The sequence below is a fragment of the Elgaria multicarinata genome, chromosome 5 (genome assembly GCF_023053635.1).
Source record: "Elgaria multicarinata webbii isolate HBS135686 ecotype San Diego chromosome 5, rElgMul1.1.pri, whole genome shotgun sequence".
In the NCBI taxonomy this organism is placed as follows: Eukaryota; Metazoa; Chordata; class Lepidosauria; order Squamata; family Anguidae; genus Elgaria; species Elgaria multicarinata.
This window is the reverse complement of record NC_086175.1, coordinates 72,855,381-72,878,376: the sequence shown is the minus strand read 5'-3', so window position 1 is coordinate 72,878,376 and position 22,996 is coordinate 72,855,381. Positions and strand designations below refer to the sequence as shown.

The window sequence follows — 22,996 nt, the reverse complement described above, 5'->3', positions numbered from 1 at the left end:
CATTCAGAAGCTTTTGCTTCTATTTCAGACTAACTTAGCTTGGCATGACATCCAAATCTGGAAAAATGTCAGTTAGTCTTAACTATGGTTAGTGTAAACAAGCCAACTTCAAACCACAATTATGAAGCCGGTTTGTTTTCACTAGCCATAATTAAAATTAGACACAGGTTAGGATTTGAACATAATTAATTAATTTCATTTCTATACCAGCTCTCTAGGTGGTTAAAAAATTACTACCCCAAAATACAACATAATAACATAATAATATAAAATCTTTAACATACCAAAATTTCTTTAAAAATTAAAACAGCTAAAACAGTTAATAACATAGCGGGACCCAAGAAAAAACTAAATAAAGCTAAAGGGTGGCTAATCTAAAACGGAAGTGGAAGCTTTAAATCTCCTCCTCACGGCCATGTCAGAAGAAGTGGGGAAGCACTGAGCTCAATGCTCATGTCTTATTCTCATAATACAAACCATGGTTTGTGTGAAACAGGCTGAAGAGTAACCCCCTCCCCATACCAAGTAGCAAGATACTATCGAAACTGAGAGGAGTTTCAGAGGCAAATTGTGCTCCTGAAGCATCTCTTTAGATGCCAAAGTGAACTCCTGGTCATATTTAGACAACTTATACAAAGAATCAACCAATTCCTAGAAATAATATATATGTAACTGGACAAAATGCAACCCCTGAACGATCTGTGGTTTCATTTGAACAAGTGTATAATTCAAGGCTGTTCCAGAAAGCAAGCAATCTCACTAATTAATCAGTATGTTATTTAAATTCACAATTGTTTTGCGAAACTTACGAAAGTTTCGTAATGCGAAACTTTCCTCATGCGAAACTTTCCTCATGCGAAACTTACATGAGGCTCACAAATAATCTTGTAGCAAGGCAGTGGCCATGCCGATATCTGCTCAGCATTACCAATGTAACAACATTATTATTATTATTATTATTATTATTATTTATTTATTTATTTATTTATATAGCACCATCAATGTACATGGTGCTGTACAGAGTAAAACAGTAAATAGCAAGACCCTGCCGCATAGGCTTACATTCTAATAAAATCATAGTAAAGCAATAAGGAGGGGAAGATAATGCAAACAGGCACTGGGTAGGGTAAACAGGCACAGGGTAGGGTAAAACTAACAGTATAGAGTCCAAACAACATCAGGTTTTAAAAGCTTTAGGAAAAAGAAAAGTTTTTAACACCATTTTTCACAGACCAGACCATTGTCTGGGCCATGACAAATAAAAATGTGATGTTAAAACTACTACATGTTACCCTTAGGTATAGTGACCAAGTACACGAAAACAATGTTGTGAACATTCATTTCATAGACTCATCAGCACATGTATACACACATTTATAAAGTTCTTTTAGATTATTTCTGTAGTTTGCTTGTATCAGCATTAATGTTTAACACCAGCTTTCATAAGACTCAAGGCATCCTACAGACTGAAAAACTTAATGCATATAAAGAATTTACCCATTTAGCAAGAGAAGATGAAATGAATAGCACAATTCATGCTAATAAATCTCTTAACTTATCTAACACCCAAGACTTCACACAGGCAGGTTTTGATGTATCCTGGCTTTTCTATAGCAAAGATAACTAATAACTAAGTCTCCAATTTTACATTTCAAGTGCATCTCAATATTAAAGCAACATAAGAACATTTAATTCGGGCCTAAAATCCATAATTTTAAAAATAGTACAATTCCATTTTGAGAATAGCTGAACATATATGACTATATTCACTTATTACAGAACACAACCAAGAGCTGCTCTATGCTTAAAGTAAGTGTCTAGCTTATGTGATCAGTGTTGTGCAGTTTTAAAGTAACATACTAACCTCATGGGCTCTCAGTTTAATGAAATATGCTACAAATATTCATAATAAGCAACAATTTTTGATTTTCTCTGTTATGTCAAATTCCACTTTCATTCAATATAGAAAAGACATGCAATTTGTTTACAGATCACTCCTATGCTCACATTATGTAGGATGGGAGATATGCCACTACTAGGCCAGCAGAACAGCCACTGGTTCCAATGTGCACTCAGTCCCAGAGGGGAGGAGAAGAGCACACAATTAGAAAATAAAAAATGATGGAAAACCCAGACCCACAGCATCTCTGCAAATTCCATGAGTGTCCCAGTGAAGGACTATGCCCCTACCACCCACATGCTATCCACACATGGAGGAAACCAAGGAAGTCATGATGATAGAGACATGCCTCCAGCACTCACTCCTGCATCATCACACACACACAAAACATACAATATGTTATCAGAACACCCTCTAGCCATCAGCCCCAATGGCACAAGCAAAAGCAATCCCACAATTACAAGCATGTGTGCAAATCCAGCTCCTCAAAACCACTGTTTTGGAGCATAACACACAAAGGGAAGGAAGGATTACCCACAAAACTCAGAACCCGCATAGCTCCCTGTGCAGGGAGAACAGTCAGAGCTCTCCTAAGACAAGGGTTCAAAGATCCAACCAGGGAGGGAAAGACTAGGGGAAACTGCTAGGGTCCATCCTCTCCTATGCCAGAGATGCTCCTCGATCTAGTACTGTGCTATCATTTGAGGCTCAGAAGTCTTCAATTGCTAGGTGTGTGTTTTACCAGCTTCAGCTGCTATGACAGCTACTGGCCATTCCTGAACAAGGATACCTTGGCTACTGTGTTCCATGTGCTGATAAGTTTAAAATTGGATTACTGCAATATGCTTTATGTGGGGTCGCCCTTAAGGTTGCTCTGGAAGTTGCAGTTGGTACAATATGCCACAGGCAGGTCAGTAAAGGGAGCAGCTCATCACCAGTTTTTACCCCTGTGCTAATAGAACTGTAGTGGCTGCTGTTATGCTACTGGGCCAGGTTTAAACTTTCCAAAGCCTTAAACAATTTAGGACCATGATATTTAAGAGACTACCTGATTTGTCTGTTTGGTTGCTGTGATCATCAGGAGATACCCTCCTGGTAGCACTTAAGTTATTGGAGGTCCAGTCCATGATGGCCTTTACTATCAGAGTGCCCACCCTCTAGAACTCCCTACCAGTACAAATTAGACAGGCACAGACTCTTCTGTGCAAACTGAAAGCTTACTTGTTCCAACAAGCTTTCCTAAAACTGTGAACTTGTCTTCCTTGTTGCCATGCCTGCTGTTCAATGGTTGAGTGTGTACTGTTGTTGAACTGTTGTTTAACATGCTGTCTGAACTTTCACAGGGTGACTTGTTAACCATGCAGTATGCCTTGATTTTCTCGAACAAGCCACTTTGACAACCCATGGTTGTTGTTGGGCTGTTTAGGGTGGTTAATAAGCCATGCTGCATGGTTAATAAGTCATTCTGCAGGCATTCAGACAGTGTGCTAATCCATGGCTCAATGAACAACCCACAGTTCAACAACAACCCCACACTCAGTTACTGATTGTGGGTTACTGTGGCCATCGCTAGACCTAAGGTTTATCCCTGGATCGTCCAGGGGTCAAACCTGTTCACCTAGGTGACACACAGGGAATCCAGTGCTCAGGCAGGGGCGAACCCTGGATGATCCCAGGATAAACCTTAGGTCTAGCTGTGGCCTAAGTTGTCTAAATAGCCTCATTGTCTCTTTTAAGTTTTATGCAGCATTTTATTATGGTTTTATACTGTATTTTTTATATATCAGAAATGTCTTATTAACGCAAGCAATTTATAAATATTGGTAAATAAAATAATTAATGTTTCACAAGTGGATGCAATGGGGGTTCCCCCTGAAGCCTGCTGTGCGCCCCTCAAAACTGCTCCAGAGGGTCACTGCAGAAGGGATGTACAATTGGATTTCAACCTGGGAGAATGGAAAATCCAACAGAATGTATGAACTTTCTTTTCTTTTATATAATACATATAAAGAGAAATTATCACTAGCATGATCTCTTACCCATCAAGAAGATTCATTGTGGTTGATGTAACTTCAGCAAACAGAACCACTTTCCCAAGTTTCTGCGTGTGTAGATTTTCCTTATAGCTCTCAATGTTGAAATGTTCTGATGACAAAGCTGCCATCTCAGTAACTACAGGCATGAGCGAGGGTGTAACTTCTGTTTCTTTGCTGCAAGACGACACAAACTTAAGGGACACCTTGCTGGATGTGATTGATCCTTCCGCATTCACATTTTTTCCAAGCCACTCCAAAAGAGAACTATGGAGTTCCTGTTGGATATAAAACAAAATAATCTGACAATATACTAAAAATCTTATCCTTTTCATCTTAGAGCACATTTTTTTTAAAGGGGAACCTCCAAAATGTCTGTGCCTTTGCCTACACATTCTTATCAGCATATCCAGATTTAAAACCAATTTGAAACAGTTCATGCCCCAAGATTTGCTGCAATAGCCTTCTATGTATTATGCTACAACTTATACAAAAAATCTTTTTTGCTCTATCAAAAACAACAAGAAAGAAACTTTTATGAAAAGACTCTTCATGTCCATCAAATATTAATGCTTCACTACAGCTGCTGTTACAACAGGTGGTAGCTTAGAAAAATGTATAGGGTTTGAATCTTATCTTTAGAACTGTTCCATGCTTAAAGTTTAAAACCATCAATGTTGCTTCAAATTAGCTTTTTCTGCCAGTTGGGCAAACATCCATTATTAAGTTAAACATATTTTAATGTGTTAAAATGTTATTCTTTGTTTGGGCTGGTGAAGCTTATAATGTACAATATATAGTATGTATTAAAATAAAAGTGTAAAGTAGTCCACAAAGTGCATTAAACATATGAGAGTATTCTTACAGCAGAGGAAAACTGAACCTAGCCAAAAGCAGTGGCACTATTCTTTATTTTTCAGTAATTGCCTCTTCCCAATTATTTTTATACATGGGAAGTGTCTGTTGGTCTCATATATGCATCATCACATTTCTTTTGCCTCCTTTGCATGGATTATTTTCCCTATTAAACTGATTCCGCGTAGGATAAGACATAGATATTAGTAAAATATTATTTATTTATTTATTTATTATTTTTTAAGTTTATATACCACCCCATAGCCAAAGCTCTCTGAGTGTTTTACAAAAGTTAAAAACAATGAACATTAAAATCAGATATATAAAATTTTAAACCACCAAAAGTATAAAAACAACAATATCCATTTAAAACAACTATTCTCGGGTCATTTACAAACTCAGCAGATGCTGTAAAATGCCATTAATGAAACAAACATACACATGTCTCTGTTAACTAATTATTCAAGCTTGTGAATCAAAATTATGCAAACTTAGCCCTACAGCTAACTGCTTTGATTCCAGGACTAGGAACTTAACACTATTTACAAGCTATAGACTGAGAGGTGTGCACTGTTTTGTGGTAGCCTCTAGTGGCCACTTAAATGAAAGGTGTTGGTACTAATGTTCAAATATCTGACCTTATATTCCCTTGAGATCTTGTCAGGAATACTACATAAAGCATAGAATTGTGAGGCTGGGGTGGTAGTACTACTTTAAAATCCCTGGCAATGATTACAGGAACCAGCATCAGATTGTGGGAAAGAACCCAAAAGTAGCTATTTGTGTTGATAGTAAATCATATTTAATTAGCTAACGATGCATATATTTGCTTGGACTGTGTTTTACAAAGACACTTGCAGCCATCTGAAAGTGCCATCACAACAAATCTCTGTATTTATTTCATGACTTGGAAGATGGCACACTGGAAACACCTTATTAAATTTCTGCTATTAAAACTGCAAGCAAGTTTACATCAATACTAATCTATTCTCTAATTGGTAGAATATTAGCCAATAATACCTCTATTTATGCAAGAAGGTATTAAACCAACCCTCTGCAAAGAAGGAATTTTAATTTATAATTTTCAAGGGTTTTGAAATGCTTTTATGTACACAAATTAAAACTCACTTTTCTCTTTTAAAATGGATATTAGAACTAGTATTTTCCGTACTGTGAAGCAGGCCTTCCTAAGCAATCATGGGCACTCAAGTCCAATTTGATTATATATCTTCCTAAGCCTGTACTCAATAACATGGACAGTTGCATACAATCTGCCACTTTTTGTACACTGTGACATAAGAGCTCCCACTTTTCAATTTGCTTGGCTAGGCTGCTTTCTCAGACCCAATTTCCACTTTTAATATTTGAAATAATAGAGGCTGTTTTTCATCTCATTTGTTTCATGTGTGACTATTTCATATTACTGAATCTCCCTCAACAGAACTAGTGTACGCACTCAGCAATTCAGGTGGAAAGAAGACAACAGGTTCATTAATATGGTAAATATCACCTAGCATCAGATGGCATTCACCATATTAAACAGAAAATGTTTGCATCAAAGAAAATATGACTATACAAATCAAGTCTGAAGGATCTTACACTATACTCCATACTTATGCAGCCTTGCTTTCCTGCCAGGGAGCAAGCCAATGCTATTTAGTTTGAAAGTCAGTACGACAAACTTTGAGGCATCCCTGTTTCCAAAATGAATACACATTTTGTACACAATATAAAAGCTGGTTCAAGTGCTAATTTTTAAAATTGCTACAGATTTTAAATCCTTCCCATCAAGATCAGTGTTCGTCTGACTAATTCAATGTGCAGCAGTTCAATGATCATTTTATTCTGAAGGCAAGTTACAGTTACATTAATCTAATTTAGCTTTTCCCAAGCTGTTGCCCTCCAGATGTTTTGGACTTCAACTCCCATCAGCCCCAGTCAGCACAGCCAATGGTGAGGAATTCTGGGAGTTGTAGTCCAAACATCTGGAGATGATATTAACACCAGTATTAAGGTTTAGTTAAAATAAAAACCAAAAAAGTTATAAATAAGCAACTGGAACCCTGTAAGGAAAAAAAGCCACTGGAAGACCATTTGTGGCAGCCTCTAGTGCAACAGCAAGTTAGGAAAAGGTTAAGCACACATACATTGTCTGCTAGAGCAATTAAGCACCACATTTGAACATGTTAAGAATAATGAAGGTTTTTCAAAGTATGGTCACTATTCAAATTATTACATTTATAGTACACACAACAAAACAATGTTTAAAAATGGAATCAGATTATGAAGCTTTATTTTTATTTTCTAAAAGGAGATTAATTTCCCAGAATTTAGAAAATGCTCATCTAGAAGAAAGGTATAAAACCCTTACAAACATTTTTAATTTTAATTTTTACACAGCAAATCACTGCTGACTTCCAGTACAGATATGGGATCCTTGTAACAACCAATACTTTTAAGCTTATAGAAACGTTGGCAAGAATCTATAAAACCTAGTAGACATATTGCTTGAGCTTAAAGTAAATTCTGTAAGAACGTTGGTTTATTAAAATTTGTTAACTGCCAGTTGAAGACCATGTATGAAGGCAGAGTTGCAGAAGTTTAATGTAGACTATGAATAACCCGTTTCTAAACATGGTTGATTTTATAGGCATCACACCTTCATATAGCTAAACTGTTATTTTTGTAGCCTATTTTCACATGTTTAAAGTTTGGTTCAAGCACCACCGTTTTTCAAATTTAGAAAAGGGTATAAATTTATCAATAATGTCTTTGATTAGAAAAAAAGTACTACATTCTAGGTCTGGACACCATGAAGAAATTAATATTCTGCACATACTTTACTTGCTATATTACAGCCAGACGTATAAAAGTGAAACTGTCAAATGTCCTTTGGAGACCTTCCATGTCATTCTTCCAATCCAAAAGAAACAAATTGCCTTCTAAAATGGTAGCAATAGAAATCTCATTTTGGCCAGGGTGAGTGAGGAGGAGAGATGGTGGCAACATTAGCAACTAACATAAGCAATCCTTAAAACTGACAATGGTGAAAGAAGTGGTCTGCTAACAAAAAGGAGTGACATCTGGATATGATCTCAGCAATCAGCCAAGAATGTTTATTTTAAAAAAAGTTTAGAGGGCAATCCTATGCCCCCTAGACACATCTGAGGCGCCATAGGATGCTGCGGATCTCCTCCTTTGTGCCCATAGAAAGAGCTACGAGCATGGAGGAGAACTGATTGTGGATCTTCCCTCCCCTCTCCCAGCCACCATGGAAAGCTTCTCTTATGAGTAGCAACTGGAGAGGGAGAAAAGGGGACATGCTGATGGGAGGGGATGGAAGAGGTTGGGATACGCAGTATTCTATAGCCTCTGGTCCCTTCCCACTGAAAGTTAAGTTGGCTAGGCAGGTTCAGAGGCCCATCAAAATTTGGGGATCTAACCTGGATAATGTCATAATGTTATCCATGACTTTAGCAGATATGCTTTAAATGAAACGAGAAGAGGAAAATATCAATACTCACATCTTTTAAAAAATTCAAGGTGTGCGGAAGATATAGCTTAAATGCAAGAAGTTTAGCTTCTAAGGATTCTATAAAACAGTGACCATTTATGACATATACCGTATTTCTTCGATTGTAAGACGCCATCGATTGTAAGACACACACTAATTTCAGTACCACCAACAGAAAAAAAATCCCTAAGAAACACCCGCGATTCTAAGATGCATCCCATTTTTAGAAATGTTTATATGGGGAAAAAAAGTGTCTTAGAATCAAAGAAATAGGGTAGCAAACTCTCCATAATCAATATACTTTTGGCCTCACAATGCCACATGCATTGCATTACTACTGTGGGCTGCCAGTAGTGACCATTGGGATCAATTGAATACTTCAAATATTGGGAAACCTCTCTAAGCCTGCAGTCCTATAAAAACGTCCTTGGGAGTAAGGTTCATTGAACTTAATGGGGCATATTTTTGAGTAGACGTGCAAAGGTTGTGCTGTAAGGCAGGCAAGCGTACTTCACCCTCTCTCTGACTAAACAGGAATATTTCATACTTCAGAAGGAAATCCTAACCAGAGTCCATTAGCGAGCCCAGCTGCCACTGAAGATCTGACATTCTCCTTAAGATTCTTCCCAAATGTAAAGGTCTTTTCAATGGCTTATTTTCCAAGATACAAGACTATGCTATTCTGTATCGTGCTGTGAAGTATTTCAATCATTGGCATGCGGACAACAGGTTCAAAGAGTTCAGTTGAACACCCTAATCCGCCACTGCCATGTTGCAGTAGCAGGGCCGGTGCTAGCTGTAGGAAAGAGCGACAAATTCAGCTACTCCCCGCCCCGCTCCTCCTCCGGAAGGCTTTTTCCACCGGTGCAGCCGCTGCCCCCCCCAGCTCGCTCGCTTTTTCACTCACTCACTCAGCTGCTCCCAGCTGCTCTGCCTGACCTCTCGTGACAGTTGCTGAACAAGGTAGGAGCAGCAGCCACGCTGGGGCCAGGAAGCAGCACGTGGTGGAGCCGAGGAGGGGGCTGTTTCTGTAAGTAGTAAGATTGCCCGGAGCTGCGGATTGGGGCCCTCCCCCCTTCGGAGCTGCTGCCCTGATCTCGTCATCAGCCCTGCAGGTACTGTAATGTTTGGGAGAAAGAGAGAGAGAAGCTGTATGTTTACATGCCTTCTCTCCTCATCGCTGTCCCACTGCCCACCTGAGTCTGGACTCCAGCAAGAGAAAAGAAAGGGGGAAGTGAGGAGAACTGCAATGCCCCCCCAGGACCTCCTGGCTAAGGAGGGTTCATTCAGCAGCACCTTTTTCAGAATGCTTGCTAAAACAATTCCTATCTGCCCTTGCTTATTTTAGGGTGTCCAACCCCCTTTTTTCAAGCCATTCTTTTGGTAAACATGGTATATGTGTGTCTTGTGCCACTTTAAAACAGAGCTGTAGCACAATCCTATGTATGTCTACTCAGAAGTAAGCCCCACTGAGATCAATCAAACTTACTCTGAGGTAAATGTGCATAGGATGCAGCCTGAAAACAAAGATAGGATGAAAAAAAGACAGGAGAAAAAGAATTGTAGAACTAGAATAGCAAGGTAATTGTGGGATATTTAACCATATAAGTACAGTAAAATTAGTGCTCCTCTACTTCAGTCCCAATCAAATAATTGCAACAGTGCAGTACAGATTATTTGTTAATTAAAAAAATACAGTTTACTTCAGTCTTCATTTATTTCGTTTGTTTGATAAATGAAAAAAAAAGTCCTTTGTTACTGTATATTCAATCAATGTTTACCTTAAAAAAAAATCCCTGGCCGAACCACCTAATGAAATGTGCTGCGCACGCCTATGATTTCAATGGTTAAACATGTAGATGTTAGTATAATAGAACCATAGTAAAGATGATTCTGCCACACCTGGCCTTTGTAAGGTGCACTCTGGTTTACTTTCTCTCACTCAGTGCTGTGAGAACAGTCTGGAAGCAATCTTCCTAGCAGCTGCTCTCATCAACAAACTGTTTATTGTAAGAAAGTGGTTAGGGCAAAGGCTAAACATCATCCTAAGCTGAAAACATACATTATAAAAAATTAATACCGTTCATGCATAAGAAAACAGTCTCTTGTATAAAGAGAGAACCATGTTCATGTCAGCAATGCCCAAAGTCTATTGAAACAAATTGTCCAGTATTTGAGTGAGTAGTACTTTAAAATGAAAGCAATTGCTAATTTCCTTTCAACATTTCATAAATAAATAATTTCTACCAAGTAGCCGCAATAAAATAGCACATAACCTGTGTTTTATGCTCTAAACTATACTTTGATTTTAGAAGATTAAAACATTTTGGCAATCTGTCAGTGATGTCTCTTTCAGTCACAACGACTGCAGACTTGCCGCCATACAGGATTAAGTTTGCCACAGCTATTTTAGCAAAATATAATAGCATTTCACAGTACTGAAAAAGCTATCAGTCATTGACAAAAACCATGGATACTGAATCTTTTACTGCATTGATTTTAATGACACCATAGACAGAAAGTTGTCTTGGAACAATTAAATATGGCAAATATTTTTGAAGTGGTGGTTTAAAACCATTTCCAAGATTTGCAAATGCAAATCAGTTGCAAACGCATCATAAGACATTTTCTTAAAGCATACTCTAATAGTGTGCCAAAGAGAAAGTGCAATAGAAATGTTTTCCTGTTTGATATCTGCCATTAGTATTATAGAATAGGAATTTAAATATAGCATTTTGTTTCAGTTAAATCATAAATCAAATCCTCCAAGTTTTCAGTTAAAACATAAATTTCAGGTATTCTCAGCATAATTCCTCAGTGTAAAGAGCACCGAGCAATAACAACTGAGATTCATTATAGAAAGTAGGAGTTGAAACAGGCTATTCAAACTGGTTTATATAACTATGAGTATATCCAAATTGGCAAGTTTTCAAACAATCTGAATGAAGATTTTGTACATATGTTTTGCAATCTGTCAACTATTGTTCTTTTTCATCCCAATTTTGGGGCTTCCTGCATGAAGGCATGTGCTATGTTACAGAGCTATGAACATTTGGTCTGGACAGAAGTCATGCACTGTTCCTTTTGCTGGACGTTTCTTGCCTCCTCTCCATTATGACAGCCTTTTTCTTTTTTATTGTGAACTTGCCCAACTGCAATTGTGCACTCATCCCCATAGTTTTCTCACTAATTTATTTTAGCAGACACTGAACTGGCTACTTCATGATCCCAAATTTGGACTACCTTTTTTAAAAGCCTGCAGTATCTAATAATATATATATATATATATATATATATATATATATATATATATATATATAAATATATACAATAAATGCATAAGTGCTACTGCACTATTCAGGGTTGTTAAATAGCAAAAAAACAAAGCCTGCAATTCTGGTCAGGTGAAGATTAAGTGTCATTTGAAGATTACCACTGGAAGCAAGAGAGAACAGCTAAATGAAAACAAGAAGTCATAACATACAGTACCTCAAGTCAGGAGTTAGTATATAAATCACATGTGTGCATAACATTCTATTTTTTATTAAGCACACATTTTGTCTAAAAAATAAAGCAAAATAAATGGAAATACACCATGTTTATTAGAATGATTTCATAAAGCATGCTAAATGAGTGCTGATGAAGTGATTTGCCAAAATAGAAACAAAGGACAGTTTCTAGTTGCCCCACCTCCTTCATTGGGTTAAAGCCTAGCGCAGTCCTATAAAAGCCACTATTAGCTCTCAACTACCTTTACAATACCTAGTAACAATATATTACACATACAGGTTCCAAATTTCAACAAACCATGCAGAGAGTATATGATATACAATATTGGGAAAGGATTACATTGTGTGATCTGAACTGTGCCACAACTCAGAAGTGTAATGTACATCTCTCTTAAGATGTAAAATTAATGTTCTGTCTTCTACGTTCCATTATGATACTTTCAAAATGCTTTTAGAGGAAGTGTATACTTGTTCCAAAACTCATACGTTTATAGCAAGAACTGTATTTCAAGGTACAGGTCCTCTACTCATCTGCAAGCTCAATATTTAATCATGGTCAGTTCCCCATTTATAAAATACTAACAACAGTAATAATCTTGATAATTATCACAGTATAGAGGGCTAACAAATAATCCTCAAACACTGTTGCAAAAATGAGTGAGCTAGTTTGATTTAAACTCTTCACTCACTAAAAATAATTGAAATGATGAAATAAAGTGATATCACAGTAGTAACCTATTAATGTTCTATAACGTTATTAAAACTAATATAAGGAATAAGGGATATTTCTTTGAAATAAAAAGTATAATAAAAACATAATACACCTAGCATTTTAAAACATACTTAAGCTAATTGGAAGAGACATTTGAAGTAGCTTTCTATATCACAGCTGAAGTATAAAATTATATTTTTTGACTATGAATAGAAATGCAAATAAGATGATAATGAAAGTAAAAGGGAAAGGCACAAGTGGCTGCCAATAAGCTCTAGAGTCTTTTCTTAGTTTTAGCATCTTGACTAACAGTTGCAATTTCATTTTAAAAAGCGATTCATAAAAACATGCCATTATGCAATGATTATTTGACTGGCCCATGCATCACCAGCAGTCCTTAAGAGGTGCTCAGAAAATCACAACAAAAACTGTAAAGGTGGTTTAAAGCCAGAAGTTCCCAGCTTATTCTGAAGACGCATTCACACCTCAGTTTAAATTTAACTTCCCATTCAGCATTTCACACACCTGCACTGGAAACCCAAAGAAACCTGTTTTATATAAAGTTGTCTCCTGTGTGGCTTCTTTGAATCATGCCTTCAGACTAAAAATATAGTTGTCAAGTTTAAATTTTGAAAGCTTCCACTTGTCCTGCTACTACTATAGTTGTAAACCAAACAAAAACCAAACAAACAACAAGTAGAGCGGTAGTGCACAAAAACCAAACAAACCAGAACTTTAATACAAAATTTAAGAACCACTGCCATACACAATAAATATTAAAGATGCAAGAATCTGCTCAATAGCTGCTATAGCAGAAAGTAGACTACAGAATTTCTATAAAAGATATAAAATCCAAAAATACTACTCTCAAAGATAAAATAAAAAATCACTAGTATAGCAAGAACATTAACAAGAAAAAGTGAAATTGAAGGTTTCACCTGTGTTCCCTGAGGTTCTGCACCTATTATAATGGCTCTTCTCCCTCCCCTCCCCATCCTATGAGAATCTTGATAAGCTGACTGTTTCTGCAAGCAGCTGCCAAAAAGAATTCTGGACACTTAGTGGTTGTGGCAAAAGAAGCAGTATTATTTTAATTTGATCATCAGTACGGCAATTCAACAGTAATTTAGAAGACGGGAAAGACGGTTTCTTGCCCAGCTGCTTTACCTGCTGCAGAGGAGGTGGAGTTCCCCCAACTCTTTTATACAAACTAGTTTACTGCTCAACGTTAGTATATATTTTTTTAAAATAAATAAATTCAGCTGGTTTTTTTTGTAGCTTTTGAGTAACCATTCTGCTTTTTACATGTTTTCATTATATACAGGAGGGTAAAGCTATAAGAGTTCTTCTAGATTCTTTTGGTTAATAGAACATTAATCAGAGCCTGCTTCTGCTGGACTGTCTCTCCCCACCATGGAGCCAACTGCCGTGGGAGGGATCCTGATGAATGCGGGGTTGTGGTTTTTTTTGTCTTTTTAACTAAAAACTAGTGCCTGATTTCCCCCCCTTCTGCCTCCAATCCCTTTATGTCTTCTTTGTATACCTGAGGGCTTATTAATGTTGTATTATCAATCTTTGTAAAGCACCCTGGAACACTTTTGGGGGGCTGAAATGTGGAGGGAAACCCTTCAAATAAATAAACAAGGTGATTTAAATTCTTAATTACTGATTTAAATTTGATTGACTGTGATCCTGACAAAAAGGCAGTAAACACTGTATCCACAGAGATGATTCTTCTGTTAGTTCAATAAAAACCTACATTTCTTGTATGTTGGATTTTGTATTACTTTTATTTAAATTGTACCAGCTAGCACACACTTGGCAGGTTTTTTATTTTAGCGTAATTCATCTGGCATAGATGAGCTATAGTGCAATTCATCTATTTTTTGTTTAGGTGCAGTATGTTTTGCTATTTATGTGTCAGTAACTCATAAAGGACTATGGCTAAACATTAAAGATAAACCACCATGTTTCCCACTGCAAAAAATGATACATTAAAAATATTTCAAGTTTAGTATGAAATTTTTATATGTCACTCAAAGTAGCTATCTAAATTTGATCCAGAAACAAGTGCATACCCAGTTGCTGGGTACTAGAGAAAGGTTAGGCTGCTGGTTGATCCATGTCTAGAGAGGTGCATTTTCTAGTCAATGCATCAATTTCAATATAGGAGGTTGATGTCTGAATCATATGGTGGCTTATAAATGGATTTAAAATAGATATGGATTATATTACATCTGGTCCCTCCTGAATCATTTCATTCCTATACAAATTTTCTCAGAAGGAAGCACAACTTCAATGGAACTTATGGCCAAGACACTGCAAATCAGTTTGCAGTCTATCATTCTAGATATACAGTTGCAAAGATTTGCTTTGATTTAAAAGCGGTTGTTTAGGTGTTATTCGTTGCAATATATTAGGTTAGTATATCTACATATTTACAATATCCTTAGCTTACTGAGAAACCTATATAATAATGAGACGGTAATGGGCTGGATGAGGAGTCAACAAACCAACACTGAAACTAGACAAGATGGAGGCGTTGTTAGTGGGCAGATCCAGGAAGTGGGGAGATGGCCTGTTCTGGATGGGGTTGCACTCAACCTCCTAAGCATATGTGTAGTTTGGGAGTACTCCTGGATCTATTTCTGTCATGTGAAGCACAAGAATGCCTACTCTCAGCTCCAGTATGGCCCTTACTAGCCACTGATAACCCTGGCCACAGTGACTCATGCCGTAGCAACCTATGTAATGTGCCCTTGAAGATAGTTTGGAGGCTTCAGCTGGTGCAGAATACCACTGCTAGGTTATTGAGTGGCGTGCAAAGCTGGAATGATATTACACCTATTATTCTCTGTGGTCTGCACTGGCTGCCTATTCACTTCTAAGCCTACTTCAAGTTATTAATGTTGACATATAAGGCACTAATCACCTTGAGGCTCAACTACTTGTTAGAGTGCCTCTCCCAGTATTTATCAGCCCAGCTTTGAGATCTTTGAAGTGGACCTACTCATGATTCCATCTATGAACAATGCTACAATTCTTGAGGCACCCTTGCTATGGAACTCCCTTCCGTTGGAGGTGCATCTTCAATAACTCAGTTTTGTCAGTTGCTTAAGACATATCTCTTCATGCAGTTAATCGGGCCTTTTAATGAGATCTTTGAGTGTTCTATTTGTTGAACTGTCTTTGGTATGCTTTATCTTGCTGCTGTTTGGATTCAATGAATTTTTAGAATTTAAATAGCATTGTTTTCTTAGTGTTTGTTTTTGGTATTCTTATTTTATTTGTAAACAGTTTTGTGATTTGTGATGAAGAGAAGTATATAAATGTAATAAATAATAAATATAAAACTTTTTAACATCAACCTTCATATGACTGATAGCATTTATTTCATGTCTTTAAAATGCTACTGGAAACTACTGGTTACTTAAACATGAATCAAACACTTCATACACTGAATAATAAGAGAACACCATGAGAAGTAGAAACATCTCATTTTCAGACAGTCACAGTTCAAATTCTATGAATGAAGCCTAGTAGTAAAGATAAAAAACACTGAAGTCCAGCTTTAAACTCTAACAATTCTTAATTGGAGTTTCTGATGTATGGACTTGCAGCTGGATTTCTTTTTTATAGCAAAAGACAAATGTTCTCATACTTAGCAAGAATGGTATAAATGGCTATAACTGATCAATGTCAATGTGACATGTCAAGAAATCCATTTTCTTTCTGCGTTTTAGCAACCTGTAAAAGTTCCATTCAGTAAGGCTGGGTCTGCAAGTACTCGTTTAAGCCATTTGTAAATGTTATCTTGTATTGTCCCTGGCTTCAAGGTTAGAGCAGAACTCTCACTAATTGGGTTGACCAGGTTCAGATGAGTGTTGGTGGGAACTTTCTGTGCCCCACCCCATAAAGCCCGGGAAGACTGTTTCAGCTAGCTTGTGATTGGCTAATAAGAATCGCATTAGCTTTGCTAAAGGCTTTTGGGTATAAAACTGGGGTGAAGGTTAAGAAGCTGTCATCTTCATCTGGTTTTGTTTTGACCTTTCCAATGTCTACTTTAGATTGCCGGCTCTCTGACGTCCTATTCTATGGAAGACCCATACCTCTGGTACACATAGACAGGTTTAGTAAATTTTGTTGGTTTTGCCCCATTAAGCATTGTTTCCTAATATTGGTTAGATATATGTTATCCCCTTTCCTTTTTCCCTTTCTATAAATAAACTTACCAGCAATTATCATTGAAAATGTGTGCTTAATTCCAATTAAGCCTCTTAGCTTTCCTCTTAGTTATTGCTACTGTTTTAAGTTTTCAGGCCTAGGGGTTTGAAATAAAGGATGCTAGCTTAGACCCTTATTTCATAAGCCTTAGGAGTTTCCTGTAAGGTCTTAGAGTCTCCTGACTCAGGCTCAGCTGGTCATCAGGGGTGGTGGCAGCCTATCTTCCTGTGTTGGTTTTCAATTGAAGCAAGCTTCTGACTGTGCCTACACTGCTGGGAATTAGGGCAGCCACTTCCTCCCTTCACAGACAGCATTTCACAACATTCAGGATTGTTACTTTCCAGGTCTCTTACATACATTAGCTAGAGGCCACACTGAAGGGATAAAGAATCTTAAGCCTTTGCAGATTTGGAAATATTCCATTTTTGCCAGATCTTTACTGCTGATGTCATACTTAAGTAAACTACTGCCAAATTGAAAAGGTTCTCCAGAGGATTCTTTATAAGACAGAGAGTCTATATATTTAAAGCCACCCACCTGCTTCACACCAATCCCCTATAACTCTGGGACCCAAAAGGATATTTGCTATGACATTTTCTAAGGTTGAAACTGAATCCAAATCAGTCACTTTCTTTAATTACTCCAAGTACAGATGGTTCAGGCATCATGTACAAAAATCAAGCATACTGTTGCTAGACTTCAGATGATTCTGGAGTCTCTAGACTCTATTCTAACAATATATTAATCAATCAAACTATCAAGAGTGTTACAAGAGGCAAACATCAAAATGATTTCATGTAAGCTAAGATCTGGAACATACTTACCTTTAACACAAACTGAAATCAGTAGGACTTAATTTTAGGTAAAAGAGGCATAAATGGCTTTTCCTACAGAATATTTGCAGTCTACAATCTTGAAGGCCATGAATTAGTTGAATTCTCATACTTAAAAAGGAACTTTTTAAGTATGAGGAAATTATCTGAATTATAAGGAAATAGGAAATTTTCTGAAATAGGCAGGCTCACCCCATAAGGTTCTAAATCCCAGTAGAGCAGGGTCCCTATTTCACATTTTCCCCTCCAATGTACTGGGGGGTGGGGGTGGAGCGGCAGGGGATCCAATGACAGGCCAGAAAGTACAGACCCACTCTTCCTTTCATGAGATAGAAATTGTAGGGCCCAAGAAAAATGCAGAAAATTTGTTTCCATCTCGAGAAACACCTGTGGAAAATCCTATGCATATATGGTCCACAGAGCTGGAGGCCAAGCTGAACAGCTTCCAGTTTGTCTGTTTACTTTATTTATTAATTTTTAAACCACTCAATAACTGAAGTTATCTGGGCAGCTGAAACCTCGAAAATGTAACATACCAAATGGCAAGAAACACAATAAACATTTTTCAACATGAGAATGTAATATAAGAAATGTAAGAAATGTAGAACAGTAGAAGTGTCACTCAAATGGAACTGACAGCTGTCATTCTTACCTTCCAGATTTCCAGACTTGTTTGCAACTGGTATGAGAACACAATACACACTTCAAAATGAAATCTTTTCCAAAAATTAGACACAAAGAATCTCTTAATGCAGATGCTGTTTTAGGCATACATTATATAGTAGGGGTGTGCACGGACCCCCCGCTCCGCCCCGCTAGAATGCAGGTGGAGGAAAACTCGTGCTGGGTCTGATCGAACACGGGTTAGAGCTCACCATCAAGCCTACTCTGTGGCGGTGAGGGTGGCAAAGAGACAGTTCTTTTCCACCAGCATTGCGTCTTCTCAGTGTCGTCTGGCGGAGCTTTTCCGGGTGGTTCGTGGCCTGTTACACTCTGGGCCAGGGCGAGAGATGGTGGAACCCTCGGTAGCACGCTGTGACGAGTTTGCACGGCACTTTGAAGATAAAGTCGCTCAGATTCGTCATGAATTGGACACCACACTTAATGCAGCACCACTAGCAGAGGCGTTCAGAGCGCCGTCAGGCTCAGTTTTATTGGATGAGTTTCAGTTATTGAGGCCCGAGGATGTGGACAAGGTGCTTGGCCAAGTCCGGTCGCCCACCTGTGTGCTTGACCCTTGCCCTTCGTGGCTCATTACATCAAATAAGCACCATGTACATTGATGGTGCTATATAAATAAATAAATAAATAATAATAATAATAATAATAAATAAGGAGGGGATCGCCGGCTGGGTCCAGGAGGTTGTAAATGCCTCCTTGAGAGAGGGAGTGGTGCCGGCCTCTTTAAAAGAGGCGGTAATTAGACCACTCCTGAAGAAGCCTAATCTGGACCCGGAGGACGTTAACAACTACAGGCTGGTGGCTAATATCCCTTTCCTGGGCAAGGTGCTTGAGCGGGTGGTTGCAGGACAACTCCAGGCACTCTTGAATGAAACGGATTATCTAGATCCATTTCAATCGGGTTTCAGGCCTGGTTTTGGAACGGAAACTGCCTTGGTCGCCCTGTGGGATGACCTCTGTCGGGAGAGAGACAGAGGGAGTGTGACCCTGTTGGTTCTCCTGGACCTCTCAGCGGCCTTCGATACCATCGACCATGGTATCCTTCTGGATAGGTTGTCTGAGCTGGGAGTTGGAGGTACTGCGTTGCAGTGGTTCCGCTCCTACTTGGATGGCCGATTCCAAAAGGTGGTGCTGGGGGATTATTGCTCTGTGCCGTGGCTCCTAAGCCATGGGGTTCCACAGGGCTCTATCTTATCCCCTATGCTGTTTAACATATACATGAAGATGCTGGGGGAGGTTATCCGGAGATGTGGACTGAGGTGTCATCAATATGCGGATGATACCCAGCTCTACCTTTCCTTTTCATCAAACCCAGGTGAGGCAGTGACTGTTCTGAACCAGTGCCTGGGCACGGTAATGGACTGGATGAGGGCTAACAAACTGCGACTCAATCCAGACAAGACGGAGGTACTGTTAGCGGGTGGTTCATCTGTCCGGCAAGGTGATGTTTGCCCTGTCCTGGACGGGGTTGCACTCTCCCTAAAGGATTGGGTCCGTAGTTTGGGGGTGTTCTTGGATCCAGAACTGTCACTTGAGGCTCAGGTGAACTCGGTGGCAAAGAGCGCCTTTTATCAGCTTAGGTTGATATACCAACTACGCCCTTATCTGGACAGAGATAGCCTCGCTACAGTTATACATGCTCTGATAACCTCTCGTTTGGATTACTGCAATGCGTTATACGTGGGGCTGCCTTTGAAAACAGTCCGGAAGCTTCAGCTGGTACAAAACAGGGAAGCCCATTTACTAACAGGGACTGGCCAGCGAGATCACATTATGCCAGTCCTTTTCCAGCTTCTTTGGCTGCCAGTCCAGGTCCGGGCCCGATTCAAAGTACTGGTATTGACATTTAAAGCCCTAAACGGTTTGGGGCCAGGTTATTTGAAGGAACGCCTCCTCCCATATGTACCTGCCCGGACCTTAAGATCATCTACAGGAGCCCTTCTCCGTGAGCCCCTGCCAAAGGAAGTGAGGCAGGTGGCTACTAGAAGGAGGGCTTTCTCCGCTGTGGCACCCCGGTTGTGGAATGAGCTCCTCAGAGAGGTCCGCCTGGCGCCTACACTGTACTCCTTTCGTCGCCAGTTGAAGACCTTTTTATTCTCTCAGTATTTTAACACTTAATTTTAACTTAAATTTAAATTTTACTGTTCTAACTCTGTATTTTAATCTTATATCAATTTTGTTGCGTGGTTTTACTCTGGTTGTGCTTTTTATACTGTATTTTGTAATTATGCTTTTAACCTGTTGGTTGTTTTATTATGGTTTTAACTTTTGTGAACCGCTCAGAGAGCTTCGGCTATTGGGCGGTATAGAAATGTAATAAATAAATAAATAAATAATAAGGATTTCACTACAGGATTATCATACTACGCTCTCTCGTTTTTATACAAATAATTTACAGGAGTTGTTTACAAAAATAGGTTTAATTTGTAACCTAGAGTTAAAATTTAAAGAACAAAGAAGCACAATTCAACAATGCTATTATCTGTTATTATCCTCATGTGCCATATACATAGATCAAGAGTATAGAGGATTGCCACAAAAGTGGCAAGATATACCAGTGCCAGATGTAGCATTATAGCTATCATCATGACCGATAACTATCTATAGTCCTATCCTCCATTAACCCCCCCCCCCACTTTTAAAGCCAATTTAGCTGGTGGCCATCACAATACCTTGAGGCAACAAATTCCATAGTTTGACTATGCAATGTTTGAAGACATACTTTCCTTTGTCCATCCTGAATCTCTCACCTTTTGTAGCAATGCGTACAAAACATTTGTCATAATTTTTGCAAAAAATATATCTTGGGCTACACAAGCATATTTAAAAGGTTCAGGGAATGAACCTGGAAGAATAAGCAATAGCAGAGATATTAGAATGTAGGGAAATGACATCTGGTTTAAAAGGCATATATATGGGGGGGGCGGAGCTTAGCAGCCATGGAGCCGGTGAGGTTTTTCTGATTCTCTAACCGGTCTTGCCGGGAAAAGCAATTATCTCCTTTTTAATGGGCATAAACCTCTAAGCAAACGATGGAAAAGGACTATGAATGTTAACTGTTTAACTTGTTGATGTTGGAATAAGCTGGAAGAGATAAGGTGAGATTTTTTGGAATGTTTTATACGCGTCTGTGGAAAGCAAAACTGATTGCAGCACTCGGCTGTTGATGGCGTAGTTAAAGCAGTGAAGGTTTTGTTTTTGTTAGACGCGGACTTGATTTATAGCAAATCTCACCTCTTATCTTCTGTTACAAAGTGGAGAAGACTGAAATACTGGCTCCATAAAGAGGAATGTAGTTTGTTGTAATTATCGTCGGCTGGTGAGCGAAGGGGGGGGCGATCGGTAGTGGAGAGATAGCAGCGTTCAGTGAGGAGGCGAAGTGTTTATGGCACTTGTGGATTGTTTATGGCTTGTTTTGGTCCCCTCTAGTGAATGCTGTTTTGATATCTGATATAATTCCCCCCCCCTGAGAAGAAAGAGTGATTAATACACAGAAGACAAGCTAATAAATAAACTGTTAAGAAAGGGAGCCGGAGTTAAAGATTTACGCCCTATGTCGCACATCAAAAGGAGGATTAAAAAAGAGTTGCAGAAGTTAAGTGTTCAGAAAAAACGCCCAAGTAATCATAATCTCGCCCACCTGGAAGGTTCAGTTGCAGAAGGAGAACAGGAAGAGACAGACACAGCTCTTTTAGACACAGACCCAACTAGAGAAGAAAACATGGCTGAAGGGGAAAAAAACATGTGGCAGTCAGCCACCCTCAATAGCAAAAATCAGAGCTGCTATTGCAGAAAATAACACAATCATTTTTTAAAAAATGGATCAGCAGATGGAGACTTTTAAGCAACAGATGCATGTGCTGGCAGATAAGACGTCGCAGAACTCTAAGGCCATTGATGATCTTGAGGCAAGAGCGGATTTGAACCAAAAGAAGCAAGAGGCTTTTGAAAAATCAACAAATGTCCAGTTTAAAGATTATGAATTAAGGCTGATAGCTCTGGAGGATCAATCTCGTCGGTCATCAATTCGAATAAAACATTTAAAGCAAACACAAGGAGAGGAGTTGAGAGAAATAATCTTGAATTGGTTTAAAGAGTTGATGCCTGATTTGCAAATTGATGAATCTGATTTGGATCAAATCCACAGAGTGGGGGGGGGGGCAATTATAAAGGGATTAGAGACATTTTGGTGAAATTTGGTAATTATTATAAAAAAGACCAAGTCATGAAGGAATTGAGATCTATTGCCCAGCTGCAGTATAAAGGCAAATCAGTGCAAATTTATAATGATCTCTCTCAGCATACATTGAATTGGAGACGCAGTATCAAGCCAATAACTGAAATACTAGTGAAGAAAAAAATCACATATTCGTGGGGTTATCCTGTTTTTCTAAGATTTACACACACAGAGTAACCTCACTGGATCAGGGTAAAGAGTTGTTGAAGAGCTTGGGTCTGTTTGGGAAAGCAGGTGTGACTGGAACAGGTGGGGGGGATGAGGCTGGGACATCTGGGGTGTAACAGAATTGTTAATTGTATTATGAGATAATTGCAGATAGAAATGTTAAACATAGAAACCTTGCCGGCCAGGCGCAGCACTGCCTCCCCCCCCTCTAAAATAGATGGCTGGAGTACTAGACTCACGGGGATGTTGGGGGGAAAGAGTTGGGGGGAGGGGAGGGGGGGAAGGGAGGAGGGCAGGGGTTAGAGTAAGGGGATTGGGGGTTGTAGTATG

At 38.7% G+C, this 22,996-nt stretch overlaps 1 protein-coding gene across 2 annotated transcripts in view; it reads right to left on the bottom strand.

The window, feature by feature from the left end:
• Positions 1 to 22,996, bottom strand: part of HLCS (holocarboxylase synthetase) — a 147,447-nt gene that overhangs the window by 102,815 nt on the left and 21,636 nt on the right. For both annotated transcript variants that reach the window (XR_010025467.1, XM_063126635.1), the window contains exon 6: positions 3,940 to 4,211. Coding sequence is in view for 1 of the 2 variants with exons in the window: in XM_063126635.1 (XP_062982705.1) it covers positions 3,940 to 4,211 (272 nt within the window). In the remaining variant the exon portion in view is untranslated. The remainder of the gene's footprint in view (positions 1 to 3,939; positions 4,212 to 22,996) is intronic.